This window comes from Thamnophis sirtalis, unplaced genomic scaffold (genome assembly GCF_051295495.1).
Source record: "Thamnophis sirtalis isolate CommonGarterSnake01/CBP01778 unplaced genomic scaffold, rThaSir2_p1.2 scaffold_1, whole genome shotgun sequence".
Lineage (NCBI taxonomy): Eukaryota > Metazoa > Chordata > Lepidosauria > Squamata > Natricidae > Thamnophis > Thamnophis sirtalis.
The window spans coordinates 4,501,365-4,522,210 of record NW_028261381.1 but is presented as its reverse complement, the minus strand read 5'-3'; the positions used below and the strand labels follow the sequence as shown (position 1 = coordinate 4,522,210).

General features: G+C 45.1%; 1 protein-coding gene across 1 annotated transcript in view; it reads left to right on the top strand.

The window, feature by feature from the left end:
• Positions 1-20,846, top strand: part of NRP2 (neuropilin 2) — a 226,014-nt gene that overhangs the window by 125,082 nt on the left and 80,086 nt on the right. Inside the window, 1 exon segment of the mRNA XM_087706899.1 lies at positions 1,796-1,951. Within this exon segment, the coding sequence (XP_087563025.1) occupies positions 1,796-1,951 (156 nt within the window).

Below are 20,846 nucleotides of genomic sequence, written 5' to 3'. Positions count from 1 at the left end.
GGCCTTCAGAAAAGCTGTTAAAACCTGGCTGTTCCGGCAGGCCTGGGGCTGTTGACCTCATTGTTGAGGTCCAGCCCCGATTAGAACGAATGCATGTGTCTTGTGAATTTTATGCTATCTTTCTTCTTCTTCTTCTTCTTCTTCTTCTTCTTCTTCTTCTTCTTCTTCTTCTTCTTCTTCTTCTTCTTCTTCTTTCTTTTTTTCCTTTTTGTAAGCCGCCCGGAGTCCTTCGGGATTGGCCGGCATATAAATTTCATTAAACTTAAACTTGTATGAATCAGAACCATTGAACATCTCTGAAAAGCATGAACATCGCACAACTTCATCTTATGAGTGAGAAGCATCGCTCTCCAATATAGATTGGCCTCTACAGATGATGCAGTTGATAAACAGCCTGTGGTTTAAGTTTGGGTTTATTTAACTTTAGTAACAGCAGAATCAAAAGTTTTAAAATCCTTTACCACGCTCAGCATATCCTTCCCGAGCTAGAAAAATTCCTTTCTCACTACTGAAATCTGTAACTGCACATAGCAAAACCTTGGGAGGTTCTTCTCTGTAAGACTAACGATATGCTGCTAAGGGAGCGTTCAGCCTGCTTATGCTCAAAAATGTTTGCACTCGAATGCTGCAGTACATTATTATTATCATTATCATTATTATTGCCTGCAGCCAAGGCTGTGACACAGTTATGCCAAACATTTTGTGAAAATCCTGTTGAGATTTTATCCTAGAAATGTTTACAGTCCATTCCGACAAGAAAGAGACGAGCGGGGGAGGCAATCCCAAAATGTGCTATTCTTGTTCGGTTTTTGGACGCTGTAACAAAACCACAGACTGAAAACATTTCCTTCTATGGCTCACATGTTGCTGCATCTAGGAATGTTAACTCAGCTGAAAATTGATCCTATTAACTTCTTATACGGGGGACAGCATTTAGATAGGATAGGAACTCCAGACATGGCCAGTGGCAAATGCTGAAGCTGCATCAGAGGGATCTATTAAGATTGAGTTATTGTTATGCTAATTCAGTGGTTCCCCAACTTGGCAACTATAAGACTTGTGGATTTCAACTCCCAGAATTCTCCAGCCAGCAGAGCTGGCTGGAGAATTCTGGGAGTTGAAGTCCACAAGTCTTAAAGTTGCCAAGTTGGGGAACCACTGTGCTAATTCATATTAGCTGAGCACCAATCCTGATTGTCAGACACATGCTCCTGAACAGGGGTGGGTTTCTCGCACCATTCCTCGTGCACGCGCGCAGTGCACGCATGCGTACTAGCATCTGTGCGATGCTCCAGCTGCTCCTGGAGGATCGCGCAGGCACTGTATGCATCCTGCGCATGCGTGGAAGCGCAGAACTTGTCAAAACTGGGTAAGAAACGCGGGCGGGCGGGTGGACCCTTCGGCGTTCCCGGAAGTTACTTACTTCCGGGTTCGCCGACCAACCGGTTCGCGGGGACCGCCGCGAACCGCCTGAAACCCACCCCTGCTCCTGAAGCAATTACAGCCCAGCATGGGCTATTCTGAGGAACCCACTTAGCACCATAGGCTTCATGTGTATGTTGTTGATATCTCTCTGTGGGGTTCAACCGGAAGGCATCGTGCAATAGAATGATGGGCCCGTTGCATTTTTATGACAGCAACTTGCTAATTCTCTGCCATCTTGGTCTTCATTTTCATTCAGTTTCATTAAAGTGTCACAAGAATGTTAATGCCTAGAAGAACCTCACATGTTTCAGGTTATGGGAGTAAGTCGCTAATCTTCCTCTGTTGTCATCATCCCCTGCTCCTACAATAGGTGGATCTCCGCTTTCTGACCGTGCTCACAGCCATTGCTACTCAGGGCGCCATTTCCAGAGAAACGCAAAATGGGTACTACGTCCGCTCCTACAAACTGGAGGTCAGCACGAATGGAGAAGACTGGATGATGTACCGGCACGGCAAAAATCACAAAGTAAGTCTTTCTCCTCCTTTCCCTAAATAATTTCCAAATTTCGAAAACCTTATCTCGGTGGTGGAAATGGCTGGTCTCAAATCTGTAAGGGATCTTTGGCGTTTCATTCAGCTTACATCAAAAGAGGCAAAAGATGGCTTCCTTTCATTTCATTTTTTTTTCATTTTTTTCATTTTATTAGGGTTTATAGGCTGCCCTTTTCCCTGAGGGGACTCAGGGCGGCTTACAATCACCAGGGAGGGGGTGCAAATCAAAACAAACAATATACAAACAAATAAGTAATAAAAACACAACTTGCATTCAACATTCAACACTCGGGTGGGGTAAATTAGAGACTTATCCCCAGGCCTGTTGGGAGAGCCAGGTCTTGAGGGCTGCGCAGAAGGCCTGGACGGTGGTGAGGGTGCGTATCTCGACGGGGAGATCGTTCCACAGGGTCGGAGCTGCAACAGAAAAGGCTCTCCTCCGTGTAGTCGCCAGTCGACATTGACTGGCGGATGGGATTCGGAGGAGGCCTCTTCCCAAGTCATTTTTTTTCTTTTCTCTTGAAGCACGTTGAAGTTGGGGGACAAATCTTGAAATGTTCCCTTCTGTTGCCTTTGAAAGACATTATGAATTGGGGAGGGAATAGCGTGACTGTAATTGTGATGCTGGCCACATTGAGGGAGGGAAAAGACGTTCTGAGGGAAATGAGGGCCACGAACCCTGTGCTTGAACATCCATTGGAATGAAGACAAGGAAGGACTACTTGAGTCCATCCACAAGTACAGCCACAGCAGAGGTGGGTTCCTACCAGTTCGCACCTATTCAGTAGAACCGGTTCGTCAGATCTACCGAACCGGTTAGAAGAGGTTCCACCAGTGGACCCGGAAAGCAGGCCACACCTACAGAAGAGGCTCCAAAATTTTTTGAAACCCACCACTGGTCCTTGGATAGGATTATTCTACACTATCATGCTCCTATTTATAAAACTCAGTGCCTCTGTGAAAGGTAAGGATGACTACTGCGTTTGTGGTGCAATCAGAACATTGCGTGTGTCGAAGTTGTCTTAACGCAAACCAAAGATGCCTTTTAAAAAACAAGTTTACATCATATTCTTATGCATGCCAGTGCATGTGTGTGAGGTAATTTAAGGTGGTTCTGACAAGTGTCGTCGGCATCTTCATATCCGGTCACATGGTCGGCAAGCCACTCCCATCCAGTCACATGGGCGGCAAGCCACTCCCACAAAGGAGGCCACACCCACAGAGTAGGTTCAAACAATTTTTGAAACCCACCACTGAGCCACAGCAATCTCCAGAAAAATCGCAGTTTTGTAGTTAGACCAGAGAAGACGCAGAGAATGCTGTGAGATCAATCAAGTCGCAAACGGAGCTTGAAGAGGTGCAAATTTGGTGTGATACCAAGTGTGTTTTTTGGAAAAACACACTCCGGCGAGCGGGTCGCTTGCTCAGCGGAGGGAGAGTCTGCGGTGTGCTTTCTGACTGCCAATGAAGGAGAAAATGGTCTCGCAGTCTATGTTTTGCCACATAAGATTCATTGAGCATTAATGGCCTGAGCCTCATCCACATGCTGGGTTAACAATCACAAAACCACATGAAGCTGCACTTCAGGAATTATTGAAGCCTGGAAAATGAAAGGGCACAAATCCTGCGAGGGGATCATGATGTCCTGGAGAATAAAGCCAGACCATAAATAATAAGGAGCAATCTGGTTTGTCAGGGATAAGGGAACTGCAGCCGCAGTGCTGGCTGGCAGCGTTGCAAGGGGTGCTCTGAGCCTCTACTTGGCCTGCCTGTAAATACAGCTGCATTGACCTCTCCACCACCACTATCACCCCGCAATCTTCCCACCTCTGAATGCATTGAGCTTGTGCCCAGTGGGGATTTGGGGGGCAGGGGATGGAGGGAAGTGAGTCCCTTGTTTTGTGCCCTGGGCAGGTGTGCCAGAGGGACATCAGCGTGGAGCACAGCTGTGTCTAATAAAGCTGTAACTGCGGGGATGTGGAGGGGGGGGGAACGACCGACAGGGAGCCTCCACTGATCTTTGCTTTTTCTTTGGAGACACTTCTGAATTAATCCTCAGTGCTGTGCTGCAGAACAGTGAGCTACCTTAGGTCAAAGGGGGGGGGGAACCCTCACCCGCAGAGATTCGGACCCTCACCTCTCTCCAGGCCTTCCGAAAAGCCGTTAAAACCTGGCTGTGTCGGCAGGCCTGGGGTCGATGAGTTCCCCTCCCCTCTCGAATCGTGTGGCTGTTGGCTGTTTTAAATGCTTGTCTTGTACTTTTGTGTTCCCTTTCCCCCTTTGAGTTGTTTGCCGCCCTGAGTCCCGCCGGGAATAGGGCGGCATATAAATAAAACAAATCTCAATCTCAATCTCCTCTTTTTTGATAGCAATAGCAGTAGACTTATATACCGCTTCATAGGCCTTTCAGGCCTCTCTAAGCGGTTTACAGAGAGTCAGCATATTGCCCCCAACAATCTGGGTCCTCATTTTACCCACCTCGGAAGGATGGAAGGCTGAGTCAACCCTGAGCCGGTGAGATTTGAACCGCTGACCTGCTGATCTAGCAGTAGCCTGCAGTGCTGCATTTAACCACTGCGCCACCTTGGCTTTTTCCCACCATGAAATCCTCACTAAAGCAGTTGCTGCCTCCAGGAGAGATGGGTGCTTATCTAACACACACACACACACACACACACACACACACACAAACAAACAAACAAACAAACAAACACAGAGACGTATCTCTTCTCTGTTATTGTCAGGGAAATGACAAAGACCGCCTCCTGCCACATACCTCCCAACGGCCGATTAAATCTCACAAGCTGGGCCTCCCTCCGGGTGCCGTCGACCGGGCAATGCCGGCTGGCGATCCCCCCCCCGGGGGAGGGACTTCTCTGTAGTTGCTCCGGCCCTGTGGAACGATCTGCCCGCAGAGATTCGGACCCTTCCCACTTTCTCGGCCTTCCGAAAAGCCACTAAAACCTGGCTGTTCCGGCAGGCCTGGGGCTGTTGACCCCATAAATGAGGTCCAGCCCCATCTAGGTTTGAGTGTATGGTGAGTTGCTTTTAAATCTGTTTTTTCCTCTTCTCCTTATATTTTAGTTTTTATTTTATTCTTGTATTTGTAAGCCGCCCGGAGTCCTACGGGATTGGGCGGCATATAAATTTATTGAATTACAATTACAATTAAAGAAGCCCATTTCAACTGTTGCTTTCAGGTAAGAGGGAGGCCTTTTGTCAGTTGTCTGAAAGGAATGGTGACATAGTTTCTCCTATTTCTCCAAGAGAGACAGGCTACCCTTCTCCATTTCTGAAAAATGCCAGGTCTGCTCAGAACTGCTCTTGCAGCCAGTACAAGAAAAGGAAGCCAGAGCAGACTGTTTTCCTCCAGTTGAATGTTGAATGTTGAATGTTTATTTTATTTATATGCCGCCCTTTTCCCCCGAAGGGGACTCAGGGCGGCTCACAACTCAACCAAGGGAGGGGGATGCAGACAAAAATTAAAACGACATGCAACAATACATAATTTAAAACACACAACAGTCATACCATTCGAGAAGGGGATAGAAGCTTTTTAGCCCCAGGCCTGTCGGAACAGCCAGGTTTTAAGGGCTTTGCGGAAGGTCTGGAGGGTGGTGAGGGTTCGAATCTCCACGGGGAGCTCGTTCCAGAGGGTCGGAGCAGCCACAGAGAAGGCCCTCCTCCGGGTAGTCGCCAGTCGACACTGGCCGGCAGATGGAATTCGGAGGAGGCCTAATCTGTGGGATCTAATCGGTCTAGAGGAGGAAATTGGTAGCAGGCGGTCTCTCAAGTACCCAGGTCCAATACCATGAAGTTGAGGTGTTAGCTTCCTCCCACCCCTGCACAATCCCCCCCACCCCAAAAAAAGACTAGAAAGCAGTTGAGGACATCTGAAAGACTCGTTCAGTTCATGTCCCTCAAAGCTGCTGTTCTCTTTCTATGGTCCATTGGTTATTCCAGTTTCTTGTGTTCCTTAGATTTAATGTGATCCTTCAGTTGGGGGGGGGGTCTTTGAGAACCCTTGGAGGGGAGGGGGTTGGACAGGGTTCCTTTAATTTCCACTCGTTGAAATTTATGTATTTATTTATTTATTTATTTATTATTTATTTATTAGACTTATATACCGCTTCATAGGGCTTTCAGCCCCCTCTAAGCGGTTTACAATTTTTTTTTAGCAAATTGAGTCAGCAACTTGCCCCCACAGTCCGGTTCCTCATTTCACCCACCTCGGAAGGATGGAAGGCTGAGTCGACCTTGAGCCGGGGAGATTTGAACCGCTGAGCTGCAGATCACAGTCAGCTGAAGTGGCCTGCAGTACTGCACCCTAACCACTGCGCCACCTCGGCTCTAAGTCTCCCTGCGTTGCTGCGGCTTCCTTATACTTAATAATGCCCAAATGCTTTTTTGCTGAACCTGAGCCAGCTTTCCAGCAGGATTCAGAGAGAAATATTTTATTATCTGCAGTGGTTTACGCATATGGAAAACAATTAAAAATCGTGTTCGGGGAAAAGAAAAAAAAAGAAAGAAAGAAAGCAATAAATTCCCTGAATTTGAATTTGGTAAATATGACGTTCAGAACGAAATTGAAATGTGAGGCTGTTTTTAAGCGGGCCTGATCCCATTCTATTGATTTAGCATAGTGCAAACTTGTTTGCTTAGAGCATGAGTTATGCAAATGGTTTTTAAAGGCTTTTTAAATGGTCCTTAACATGAATCCAGAAATATAAGCCTCCTATAGGTTCTCATGCCATGGACAGGCAGGGATCATGTCCTCACGAACGTGCCTGTGATTCCACCCTCTATGGCAGCGGTTCTCAACCTTCCTAATGCCGCGGCCCTTTAATACGATAAGATCCCACAGGGTGGGCCTCCTTCGGATGTCGTCAGCCGGACAATGTCGGCTGGCGTGCCCCCAGAGGAGAGCCTTCTCAGTGGCTGCTCCGACCCTGTGGAACCAGCTACCCCCAGAGGTCCGGACCTCACCCACTCTCATGGCCTTCAGGAAAGCTGTTAAAACCTGGCTGTTCCGGCAGGCCTGGGGCTGTTGACCTTATTGTACAGGTCCAGCCCCGATTAGAAATGTATGCTTGTTGGTAAATTTTTAAATTATTCTTTTATTTTGGTTTTCTTTTTTCTTTCTTTGTAAGCCGCCCGGAGTCCTCCGGGATTGGGCGGCCTAGAAATTTAACAAATAAATAGGTAGGTAGGTAGGTAGGTAGGTAGGTAGGTAGGTAGGTAGGTAGATGATAGATAGATAGATAGATAGATAGATAGATAGATAGATAGATAGATGATAGATAGATAGATAGATAGATAGATGATAGATAGATAGATAGATAGATAGATGATAGATAGATAGATAGATAGATAGATGATAGATAGATAGATAGATAGATAGATAGATAGATAGATAGATGATAGATAGATAGATAGATAGATAGATAGATAGATAGATGATAGATAGATAGATAGATAGATGATAGATAGATAGATAGATAGATAGATAGATGATAGATAGATAGATAGATAGATAGATAATAGATAGATAGATAGATGATAGATAGATAGATAGATAGATAGATAATAGATAGATAGATGATAGATAGATAGATAGATAGATAGATAGATGATAGATAGATAGATAGATAGATAGATAGATAGATAGATAGATAGATGATAGATAGATAGATAGATAGATAGATAGATAGATAGATGATAGATAGATAGATAGATAGATAGATAGATAGATAGATGATAGATAGATAGATAGATAGATAGATAGATAGATGATAGATAGATAGATAGATAGATAGATAGATAGATAGATAGATGATAGATAGATAGATAGATAGATAGATGATAGATAGATAGATAGATAGATAGATAGATAGATAGATAGATAGATAGATAGATAGATAGATAGATAGATACAGTTCCTCAACCCCACAGGTTGAGAACCACTGCTGTATGGCCTTGCCCAGGGAAAGGTGGAATCTGTCTGCATTTGGCTGAATATAACTAGGGTTGCTTCCTGTCCTCCCTCGACCTGCCATGAATTCATGCTTGGGAAGCCTGCATGATGGGGATTACGAACAACCGGGAGGATTTCTAAGTATGTTCAGCCAAACATGTCAGCATGTCCCCTCTGGGTCATTCCTGGCACTGTGCAAAGTGGTTAAAGCAATGCTTGTGGGAAGAAGAGGGTTGCTGTGATAAAACTGGCATTGTACCCTCACTCCACATATATTTTATCAATCTGTTTACCTTCTGTCTTGATAAAATTATAATTTTAGCCCAACTGACATTACACTCGTCTTTAAAATTACTTTTATGTATTTTATAATCTCTGGTTCCATTGCTCTAGATCAATGTTTCTCAACCTTGGCCACTTGAAGATGTCCGGACTTCAACTCCCAGAATTCCCCAGCCAGCATTCGCTGGCTGGGGAATTCTGGGAGTTGAAGTCCGGACATCTTCAAGTGGCCAAGGTTGAGAAACACTGCTCTAGATGCTTTCAACGTTTAATTTTTGCTTGATGTTACCAATTTTAAATTATTTAAATTACCTTGAATTTTCTGAGTGCATTGGAAAGACTCAATATAAATCTATCTAATGAATAAATAAATTAGCAAATAAACTCAGAAAATTGGATTCTCTATGAATAATGAAGGCTAAAGTGTGAAAGTTGCCTCAAACATTAATTTTATGCCAATGCAGGTTTTATATTCCAAATATGTGCAGGAAACTTTCTCCTGGGCAAATGCCAGGTCTGTACAAATTCCTGATAGAAACTGATGCTGAATCCTTAGTTTTCCAAGATTGGCTTCCTGCAGAAACTCCATGGCTCAGGCTGAAATAATTATGCTGTGCCAAATAAATTTGTCACTTCTGCTGCAACTTGATTTGATGCTAGAGGGTACCGAAAGGGGGAAGATGAAAAGATGAAGAAGACTGTCAAATCTTTTGGTGGGGTGAATGAGATCTAAAGTTAATGGTGCTATCAATAGGTCAGCTAAGGCCCACACATGTCCAGGAAGCTAAGAAAGAAGACAGATTGTCAGGCAAAATAAGCTTATAAGAGAGCTTGAAAAGAAAGATAATATTTTTTCCCCAGAAAATAAAGTAGTTTACCATCCTTACTTGCAGTTTTTACTGAGAGAGAGACAGAGAGAGGGGGGGAGGGAGGGAGAGAGAGAGAGGAGAGGGAGGGAGCGAGGGAGGGAGGGGGAGAGAAAGAGAGAGAGAGAAAGAGAGAGAGAGAGAGAGGAGAGGGAGGCAGGGAGGGGGAGAGAGAAAGAGAAAGAGGGGAGAGGGAGGGGGAGGGAGGGAAAGAGAGAGAAAGAAAGAGAGAGGAGAGAGAGACAGGGGGAGGGAGAGAAAGAGAGAGAGAAAGAGAGAGAGAGGAGAGGTAGGGAGGGGGAGAGAGAGAGGAGAGGGAGGCAGGGAGGGGGAGAGAGAAAGAGATAGAGAGGAGAGGGAGGGAGAGGGAGGGGGAGGGAGGGAGAGAGAAAGAGAGAGAGAGGAGAGAGAGAGACAGAGGGAGGGGGAGAGAGAGAGAGGAGAGAGAGAGGGGGGGAGAGTAAGAGAGAGAGAGAGAGAGAGAGAGGAGAGGGAGGGAGGGAGAGGGAGGGGGAGGGAGGGGGAGAGAGAGAAGGAGAGAGAGAGAGAGAGGAGAGAGAGACAGAGGGAGGGGGAGAGAGAGAGGAAAGGGAGGAAGGGGGAGAGTAAGAGAGAGAGAGAGAAAGAGAGAAAGGAGAGGGAGGCAGGGAGGGGGAGAGAGAAAGAGAGAGAGAGGAGAGGGAGGGAGGGAGAGGGAGGGGGAGGGAGGGGGAGAGAGAGAAGGAGAGAGAAAGAAAGAAAGGAAGAAAGAAAGAAAGAAAGAGAGAGAGAGAGAAAGAGAGAGATGAGAAAAAGCATGGAGAATTTGAAAGCTAGCATATTTTTAATCCTCCGGCTGCTGTCAGAGGTTGAAACTGCACCCAAGGCAAGGGGATGTGAATATGTTTTAGGAAGAAGAGAGAAGACAAGATAAATGGGAGTTTATAGCAGTTGAGGACAGCTGTATCTTTTCCTTTCTCCAGAAAAACAGTGCTGTTTTTCCCATGCGACCGACACCTGTCAAAAAGTAATGGAGCTCCGGGAAACATCTCTAGTGATCTCCATCTCCATCATGGCTCTTCCCTTTCTTGCAGGAACCCTAACAAAGAACCTGCGGGGAAGTGGATAAGTCTCCCAGGCACACAGAACAATTGGTAGCATCACCCAGCCAGCACCAGAACAATATATCAGAAATGGAGACAGGCTTTAGGGTGCTGCCAAAGATGGTTTAGGAGAAGGGGAGAAAGAACAGCAGAGGAAGAACATTTGGCCGGGTCAACTTTCTGACACAATTCCACCGCCCCTATCAAGTACGGTCACTACTTGGACTTAGAGTACAAGGCAGAGAAGGATACTCCGAGTATCCTCACGTGCCATCCGGTTCCTCTGGCCCCTGTCTTTGGGCATGCAAAGCACCTGCCAGAGTTTAATCTGTTAGGGAGGGAAATGTAGATCGACACATGCACATACATACACACACACATATATATATTTTTCCTTCTTCTCTTTATGTGCATATTAACATTCTGGCATTTAGGAAGCGCTGTGTGATGTGAGAACTTGTGTGATGTACAAAGAACGGAATGACATTTTTCAGAAGGCCAGAAGCTCCTTTCATATTTCCAGAAGCTTAGGTTAAATTAGTTCACTCTCAGCCTCGGTGTCGATTCCATGGCCCAAGAGGTGGAGCGAGACTTGCCCTTGTGTGCTTTGAAATGTACCAGAGAAAAAATATAGACAGAACTGCACATAATAGCAATGTTGATAGGCAATTGAATGATAAGTGTGGTTTTTTTTTTTAACACTTAAAACGCTTTTTGAATAGCTTCTTGATTCCTCTTGTATGCTGCTTATCCTCCTTATCTTCACAGCGGTACTGGGATGGGCTGGAAGACTGGGGAGTGGGGGGATTTGATAGCTGGTGTGGCTTTCAACTGAGATGCCCCAGCCCCAAACCTCTTCGGAATAAGCTATATGCATTGCACTGCTTCTTGATTTGGTAGCGCATAGGGAAAAGAAAATATTGCCTGCAGCATTAACAACATTTTAGAGTAGTTATTTTTGCTACTTGCTTTGGAATACAGAACTGGGGAACTCATAGTTGGCTTGCAGTAAATGGCAGGAGGCTTCATTTAGTTTGGAGGTCATCATACTGGATCAAAGTTAAGAAATATCATTCTAGAAAATACTTGGGAATATGCTTGTTTTCATAGAGCCGAGGTGGCGCAGGGGTTAAATGCAGCACTGCAGGCTACTTCAGCTGACTGCAGTTCTGCAGTTCGGCGGTTCAAATCTCACCGGCTCAAGGTTGACTCAGCCTTCCATCCTTCCGAGGTGGGTAAAATGAGGACCCAGACTGTGGGGGGCGATATGCTGACTCTGTAAACCGCTTAGAGAGGGCTGAAAGCCCTATGAAGCGGTATATAAGTCTAACTGCTATTGCTATTGCTATGTATAGAATGGCAGATGGATGCAGAGGGACAGCAAAGAGTATGGATGCAGCAGTGGTGGGTTTCAAAAAGATTTCGAACCTACTCTGTGGGTGTGGCCTCCTTTGTGGGAGTGGCTTGCCGGCCATGTGACCTGGTGGGAGTGGCTTGCCGACCATGTGTTCTCTCTCTCTCTCTCTCTCCTTCCTTTTGTCTCTCTGTCCCTTTTTCCTTTTTTTCTTTCATCTCTCTCCCACTTTTTCTTTCTTTTTTTCTTTTTTTCTTCCTTCCTTCCTTCCTTCCTTCCTTCCTTCCTTCCTTCCTCTTTCTCTTTGTCTCTCTGTGCGAGTCTGTGTGTGTGTGTGTGTGTGTGTGTGTGTGTGTGTGTGTGTGTGTGTGTGTCAGTGGTGGGTTTCAAAAATTTTTGGAACCTCTTCTGTGGGTGTGGCCTGCTTTCCGGGTCCACTGGTGGAACCTCTTCTAACCGGTTCGGTAGATTTGACGAACCGGTTCTACCGAAAGTGGTGCGAACTGGCAGGAACCCACCTCTGATTTGTATGGTATTCTCCATTTAGTATCTGCTAAACTGTGTAACAGGAGTCCCAGTTTGTTGATCAGCTCTAATCAACTGCTAGATTGAAATTAATCAACCTCTTCCCCAGATGTGTTAGAAAACAACATGGTGCGTGAACACACCAGCAGGGCAGGAATTGAATTGCAGTTCAATGTTTACGGAGGTGATGAGTTTAGGAAGGCTGCCATAAGCATACAAATCGAACTATGTTTCTGTGCAAGTCCACTGTTCGTGTAAGTCAATTAGTTGCATGAATTGCTGACTTCGTTGCAAATATAATCAGCAGCCAGGCTTCCCCATCAGTGTATTCGGAGAAAGGTTTTCTGGCATTCTCACTGGCAATGTTGGTTGAAAACTCTGGGAGATGTAATCTATCCTCTCTTGAAGGTAATAGATTGGGAAGGCTAACGTAATACAGTAATTAATCCTGAAGTTGAGATTAGTGTTTCATTGTCTTTCGTACTGAATGATGGTGTGTGCCTGAAATTTTTCTGCTTCTTATTTGAAAGTCTCTCTCTCTCTCTCTCTCTGTGTGTCAAAAGATAATCTCACAGCTTTTCCTTCTCTTTGCCTTCAAAAAGTCCTGAACTCCTAATCCTCTTAATGTGTTCTGACTCCATAGGGTAATATAATCCTGCCCTAAATCTAAAAGTCCAAGGAAGGCAGAGACATACACATATGCAGAGAAGTGTCTTTGAAGCCATCAATCCCTTCCAAAGAAACACAATTGCCTTTTCTCTTTCATGCCCTTACAAATTCTTGACAACAAAACCGGCGCTAAAAAATAAATAAGGTAAAAGTTCCTGGGGATCATAACCATCCCCTTCCCCTACCTTTCCTTCTGATACTGTAACTGGCAGGGTTTCCTACACTCACTGGAACTAATGCAGCTTTTAAAAATGAAATGACAAGGGAACACTTTAACACCAAGAGAATCATGAATTTGATTTAGAGGTTGAGGACAATTGGAAGCATGTGGGGGCTCAAGAGGGCATAAAAGAGGGGGAAAGAAATAGCAATAGCAGTTAGACTTATATACCGCTTCATAGTGCTTTCAGCCCTCTCTAAGCGGTTCACAGAGTCAGCATATCGCCCCCCACAATCTGGGTCCTCATTTCACCCACCTCGGAAGGATGGAAGGCTGAGTCAACCTTGAGCCGGTGAGATTAGAACCACTGAACTGCAGATAACAATAGCAATAGCAATAGCAATAGCAGTTAGACTTATATACCGCTTCATAGGGCTTCCAGCCCTCTCTAAGCAGTTTACAGAGTCAGCATATCGCCCCCACAGTCCGGGTCCTCATTTCACCCACCTCGGAAGGATGGAAGGCTGAGTCAACCTTGAGCCGGTGAGATTAGAACCGCTGAACTGCAGATAACAGTCAGCTGAAGTGGCCTGCAGTGCTGCATTTAACCACTGGGCCACCAGTGGTTAAATGCATTCAACTATGTTGTTTTCACACCCTCTTCGTGGTGTCTCTAAGCAAATTAATAATGCAGATCAGCATTCCTTGATTATTGATATCTGTCTGCATCTGGACACGTCAGGTAATCTGAATGAGTGGGAAAGATTATGCGTGGGGTATGGTAAACAGGACGTGCATTTCTAATGCTGTTGCAATTCAAAGAAAAGATGGAATTGGGTTGGATTCCTTTCAGTTATCCTAAACCTAACCCGCAATCCCGAAGGCGTTCTTCTGCGTGGCCCCCTTTTCTTCTTTCATTTTTCTCAATTGTATTGTGCCTGAGTGGAAACACATGGAAATTCACATGTCTGTGGTTTCACCAAAGGATCTTGTGTTCCACTGAATTAAAAGCAGCTCAGCTCATTAATGGCTGTTTTTGAAAACTACTTAAGCTACAGTGAGAGGACTTCGTAAAAGATCGGCCATATCACACTCAGGGCCGGATTTCGATGAAAAGAGGCCCTGGGCTATTCCACTTATGAGGCCCTTTCACCTCCCATTTTTAAGTTTGTAAATTACACGAGAGACAATAAAATACATCATTACTGTGATATATATCAATATATATTAATATATATATAGCTGGCCTCCCGACGGAGGGCGGCTCTGCTCTGCGGCAAAGGCAGTGAGGCCAGCCGCCTCCCCTGCTGCGCTCAGCTGCCCGGCTCGGCCTCCTCGCCCTCACCTGCCTGGCCGCTGGTGGGCTCCGCGTCGACGGGAGCGGCTACTGGGAGCGGCCGCGCCTCTCGCCCGACCGCCGGTGCCGGGAACGTGGGCGGGCTCCCCAACTGCCGCGGCGCTGGAACGATCTTAACCAATACATGTTTATATTTGTTTATTAGTCATATGCGTAGAATTTCTCCTTATTTTTGGTTCAGTGTTTTAGTGTTCACTGTTTTTAGAACAGTGTAATTTTAATTTTGCTAACAATTTGAATGTAGGCCCCTCTTGATCTTGAGGCCCTAGGCTGAAGCCTAGTTAGCCTACAGGAAAATCCGGCCCTGATCACACTACATACCTTAGTGCAGTGTTTTTCAACCTTGGCAACTTGAAGATGTCTGGACTTCAACTCCCAGAATTCCCCAGCCAGCATTCGCTGGCTGGGGAATTCTGGGAGTTGAAGTCCGGACATCTTCAAGTTGCCAAGGTTGAAAAACACTGCCTTAGTGGTTAGGCTTAGTTTCATAGGTCAAAGCTGAATAGTCCCATTTTATCAATTTCTTTCATTTACATTTACACTCTCTGCCTTAGTATATGCAAGATTGATCCTCCACAGAAAATCTGGTAGACTAGAGTATGGGTTGTTAAAATTACTATACGTCAATACAAATTACCATCCGTATTGGCATATAGTGAGAGCTCATTTAAAGTAACTTTGCATTAGCTAAATAAGTAAAGAATTGTTGACATGAAACATTTCATATCTGTCAAGAATATGAGGTTCAAGCATTCTGGTGTGCTGGTGTGTAAATGACAAAATAAGAAAGCCACTTCTTAAAAGCTTTTAATGTTGCTTCTTTGCCTTTAAAAGCATATTTGGCTTTGTGCTACTCATGACTTTAAAAACTTGCTGTTCGCATTTAGTTCCAATAAAAATGAAAGCCTGTGTGGAATATTCCCTGCGATAGATCAAGAGCAAGGATTTTGGGAGGAGGAACCACAGCTTGATTTCTTCAGCTTAATTTGCATTTTTTTGCAACTGGTGTATAGAAACCTGAAGCTAATCCTAATATTTTATGCTTTGAACACCAAGGCTGTGATGATCAGATTTAGCAGCCCAGGGTAGGCGATGACGTTTTGTGGTTATTCATATATTCTCCGTCAGAAAGGCTCCTTCCAACCTAGCAGAGTTGGATGGTAGTCATTCATATTTCATACCAGACTGAAGATGAAAAGGTCTGGAGGTGACACAATATTGCCGCATTACAATCTGGCCATTCATGTCTCATTTTCAAATTTCCCCAGTGCGGTGTAAAAAGAGACACCCTCCCCCCCTCTTAGCTTCATTTCTTCCGTGCTGCTCCTATAAATAACATTCTTGGAGAAAAGATGGCTGACTAGGGGAGGATGACTATGAAATTTGCTTCTGGATTACATTTTGACAGGCAACCTGTGGTTGTTGGATAACAGAGGGTTTATAGGGAAGCCTTCAGTTCTCATATTGATTGGCACACTAATTTATGTTGATCAGTGTGGCATCTGACCAGAGGTGGGTTCCTACCAGTTTGCACCTATTCGGTAGAACCGGTTCGTCAAATCTACCGAACCGGTTAGAAGAGGTTCCACCAGTGGACCCGGAAAGCAGGCCACACCTACAGAAGACGTCCCAAAATGTTTTGAAACCCACCACTGGTCCTTGGATATGATTATTCTACACTATCATGCTCCTATTTATAAAACTCAGTGCCTCTGTGAAAGGTAAGGATGACTACTGCGTTTGTGGTGCAATCAGAACATTGCGTGTGTTGAAGTTGTTTTAACGCAAACCAAAGATGCCTTTTAAAAAACAAGTTTGCATCCTATTCTTATGCATGCCAGTGCTGTGTGTGAGGTAATTTAAGGTGGTTCTGACAAGTGTCGTCGGCATCTTCATATCCGGTCACATGGGCGGCAAGCCACTCCCACCAGGTCACATGGCTGGCAAGCCACTCCCACAAAGGAGGCCACACCCACAGAGTAGGTTCCAACAATTTTTGAAACCCACCACTGCATCTGACTATCCAAACTTATCTGATTTTGAAAAGGTGAGCTGGAGAGGAACTGGCAGGGAAACACCCCAATACCACTGACTCCTCCTATCATTTCTAGACTGTTTTTACCTGCCTGTGGCTGCATTTGGGGAGGAAGGATCAATCTCTTTATTGAAGGGGCTTTCATCTCTGTTCCAACTATCTCCTTGTTAATCTGTGGATTATTATTTTTTTGAAAAACAAAAAAGATTTAATGCACCAAATAACAAAGGTGTCTTCCCCCCAGTGGTGGGTTTCAAAAATTGTTCGAACCTACTCTGTGGGTGTGGCCTCCTTTGTGGGAGTGGCTTGCCAGCCATGTGACCGGATGGGAGTGGCTTGCCACCCATGTGACCGGATATGAAGATGCCGACGACACTTGTCAGAACCACCTTAAATTCCCTCACCCACAGCACCGGCATGCATAAGAATATGATGTCAACTTGTTTTTTAAAAGGCATCTTTGGTTTGCGTTAAAACAACTTCAACACACGCAATGTTCTGATTGCACCACAAACGCAGTAGTCATCCTTACCTTTCACAGAGGCACTGAGTTTTATAAATAGGAGCATGATAGTGTAGAATAATCACATCCAAGGACCAGTGGTGGGTTTCAAAACATTTTGGAGCCTCTTCTGTAGGTGTGGCCTGCTTTCCGGGTCCACTGGTGGAACATCTTCTAACCGGTTCGGTAGATTTGACGAACCGGTTCTACTGAATAGGTGCGAACTAGTAGGAACCCACCTCTGCTTCCCCCCCCCCCCAAAAAGCCAATTTAAACATTTCATTTTATGTACAATGTTCCAGGAAAAAAATTGCATTACTGTTAAAGGCTTTTGAATCCTCATTTTGAAAGGAGCCACTTCCTGCCTCCTGGAGTGATTCTCATTCCCCCTACACCCCCCCCCCCACTCAAAGAAGGCAAATACTTCCTAAAAGAATACATTGCAAAATAGAAGTGTGTGTTCTAGTCCATGTTTTAGCCGAAAGACCCCTGGAGTTTTATATTGGGCTGTAGACATTTTATACAATCAGAGGCATTTGCAGGGAAATATTTCTCTCTCTTTCTCTCCCCCACCTCCCTCCCTCTCTCCCCCCCTCCTTTTCACATGGGGCCAGAAAAACTGCCAACAAATACAATAGGAAAACTGCCAACAAATATAGTATGCAACCATAAGGGAAGGGAGGGCATAGGGGATAGGAAGAGCAGGAGGTTGCCTGATTAAGCTTATTAAACCAGACATCAAAAAGCCAAAAATCAGCATTCTGTGTTTTGCTCCACAAATACAGGTAACAGGGACCCACGGGTATCATGTTTATTCTTAACCGAAAAGGAAGGTTGTGCTTTGATCATAGTTTTGGACTTTGCTATTAACTCCGATACCCAAGTCCCTTCTGACCAGATTGGATTAATAAGCATATGACTAGGCACAGCTCTTTTGAGACATGGAGTGCATGTATCAGGCAGCTTGAATCTGTAATTTCCCATGACCCGACAAAAGCGCGAACGTCAAAAGCGCGCCGACAAAACCGCGGCGCTAAAACCGCGATGTCAAAAGCGCGCCGACAACAGCGCACCGACAACAGCGCGCCGACAGAAGCGCGATTGAAGTTAAGGTAAGGTTTAGGGTTAGGGTTAGGTTTAGGGTTAGGTTTAGGGTTAGGGTTAGGTTTAGGGTTAGGTTTAGGGTTAGGTTTAGGGTTAGGTTTAGGGTTAGGTTTAGGGTTAGGTTTAGGGTTAGGTTTAGGGTTAGGTTTAGGGTTAGGTTTAGGGTTAGGGTTAGGGTTAGGGTTAGGGTTAGGTTTAGGGTTAGGGTTAGGGTTAGGTTTAGGGTTAGGGTTAGGGTTAGGTTTAGGGTTAGGTTTAGGGTTAGGTTTAGGGTTAGGTTTAGGGTTAGGTTTAGGGTTAGGTTTAGGGTTAGGTTTAGGGTTAGGTTTAGGGTTAGGTTTAGGGTTAGGTTTAGGGTTAGGTTTAGGGTTAGGTTTAGGGTTAGGTTTAGGGTTAGGTTTAGGGTTAGGGTTAGGGTTAGGTTTAGGGTTAGGTTTAGGGTTAGGTTTAGGGTTAGGTTTAGGGTTAGGTTTAGGGTTAGGTTACAGCGCGCTTCTGTCGGCGCGCTGTTGTCGGCGTGCTTCAGCGCTCATTCGTCGCTCATTCGTCGCGCGGTTCTGTCGGCGCGGTTTTGTCATCGTGGTTTAGTCAGGCGCGCTTTTGTCATTCGCGCATTTGTGATGGAACCGTAATTTCCAACATTTAAGGGAAACCCAAAAGTGCTCTTAGTTAGGCGGACTGCATCAAGGACAGTGATATCTGAAGAAATTTGTGTCTTCAGCTTGGGTGGGTTGGGGCAGTAAATAATGTGATCAAGAGATTGTCTTGGGATTTTTAGCAGTAATAATTTGTGGCAAAGGCACCATTAGGAGAAACAACGAAGAGGCTGACACTGTAGGATTACCTTTACTTGGAAGAAATACAGCAAGTAATTCAGTTTGGATCTTGCTCTCAGTACAGTAGCAAGGAAAATGTTCTTTTTCCGAAGAGACTGGAGCCCTAGGTAACAATAGATACTCCATTGTCTTTGAAATAGCATAATTGGGCTAGGAACATTCGGTTTGATTTTTGTTGCCAGTTACACATACCTAAATCCTGCTGTTTCTGGAGGAATCTTTAGTCTTCGCACATCTGTTTGGAATTAGGCACCTGGCTGAATCATAGTGTGCCTAATGAATGAATTTAGCCTAAAGTTGTGATGAGCAGGAAGGCTGTTAACACTTTCCTTTGAAAAAAAAATAGTGTTTGGATTATTTATCAGCTGTACAGAAAGGATTGAAAAGATGATGCCGTCACAAAATTCTTCCCGATCTTGTTCACCAGTGTAAATGAGAAAATGTAAGTTGCTAAAATGATTGGCATACAACACCACTTCAAATAAGAATAACCCCCCCACCCTATAACTTTCACACTACAAAGGAAGCTTGAATCAAAATTAGTGTGAAAACCAAGGAAACAAGACAAGAGAAAAGAGAAATCACCGTATGGAATAAGTCAACAGAAGAGGTGGCTGAAGGGGCGAGGAATTAAACCCATTTCAGAGAAAGGACTTTGTAGGAAGAAAGGGCCGAGGCTGAAGTTGCAAAAATGTCGAAGAGCAAGGAATAAGGACAGGAATGAAGTTATAATGACGACTTTGTAGGAAGAAGGAGAAACGACTTTGTAGGAAGAAGGGGCCGAGGCTGAAGTTGCAAAAATGTCGAAGAGCAAGGAATAAGGACAGGAATGAAGTTATAATGGGTCTCCCCTGTCTTGGGTTCTTAGATGGCATGCTACAATGTCATCTTAGGTGGGCTGACTCAACTTGGAATGCTTTACAGCGGTATCAAAATACATCTGCGTGCACATACATATGGATATTGGCAGAGGTGAAAGCCACTCACGGCAGACACCGATACATCCAGGCTTCCTGCGGAAAAGGATATCTGGTGACTGCCTGAGTAAGGGAAAGATAGGGGAAAGGGTGGCCTGTTGAGGATAAAATCTCATATTAAAAACACATCAATCTTGCTTGCCAGAGTGATCCAGAGTGTATCTTTTGATTTAGCATTTCTGTTAAACTCTAAACCTCAGTTATCAGCACAGATTTACAAGCATATATATTCTTTGTTGCCGTGCCGCTATTTTGCTACCCTTGAGGGCAAGAAAGTGCTAATTATGCTAACTACCTTGCCTGTGGCACGACATAACCGCGAACGTCAAAAGCACGCCGACAACACCGCGGCGCTAAAACCGCGATGTCAAAAGTGCGCCGACAACAGCGCGCCGACAACAGCGCGCCAACAGAAGTGCGATTTAACTTAAGGTAAGGTTTAGGGTTAGGTTTAGGGTTAGGTTTAGGGTTAGGTTTAGGGTAGGTTTAGGGTAGGTTTAGGGTAGGTTTAGCATTAGGTTAAGGGTTAGGTTTAGGGTTATTTTTAGGGTTATGTTACAGCGCGCTTCTGTCGGCGCGCTGTTGTCAGCGCGCTGTTGTCGTACGTTTTTGACGGTGCGGTTTTGTCACCGCGCTTTAGTCACACGCGCTTTAGTCTACCGCGGTTTTGTGGTGGAACCACCTTGCCTGCTTCCTCTGACTTTAGCATGAAGTTAACAGGGAGTGCTCTCAGTAGCACTGAGCTCCTCTCCCCCACCACCACCACTAACCAGCTGTCACAAGCTGCATGACCTGATGGTTGGAGAGAATGCAGCCATCATCCCCTTTGCCACTCTCCTCTCTGGTGAGGTGCTTGCATGTGCTCTTGAGTGGCAAAAGGAGGCCCTGGTCTGCGTTTAGAGGCATTAGTTATACACTAGGTTAGCCTTTTTGCCCAAGGCTCTGCACGATACTTTCTTCTCACGCTCTGTGTTAGAAGAATGGCTCTCCCCTGCTTTCATGCAGAACACAGGTTCACACAGCGGCCACAGCAGTCGTGATACATTGGTTCTGGCAAACTATTTTGGCCCCGGGATGACTAAATTGTTTCAAACAGAGGAAACATCTGCATTGTTTCTTTAATCCTAGCTCCCCTGGAATCTGAGG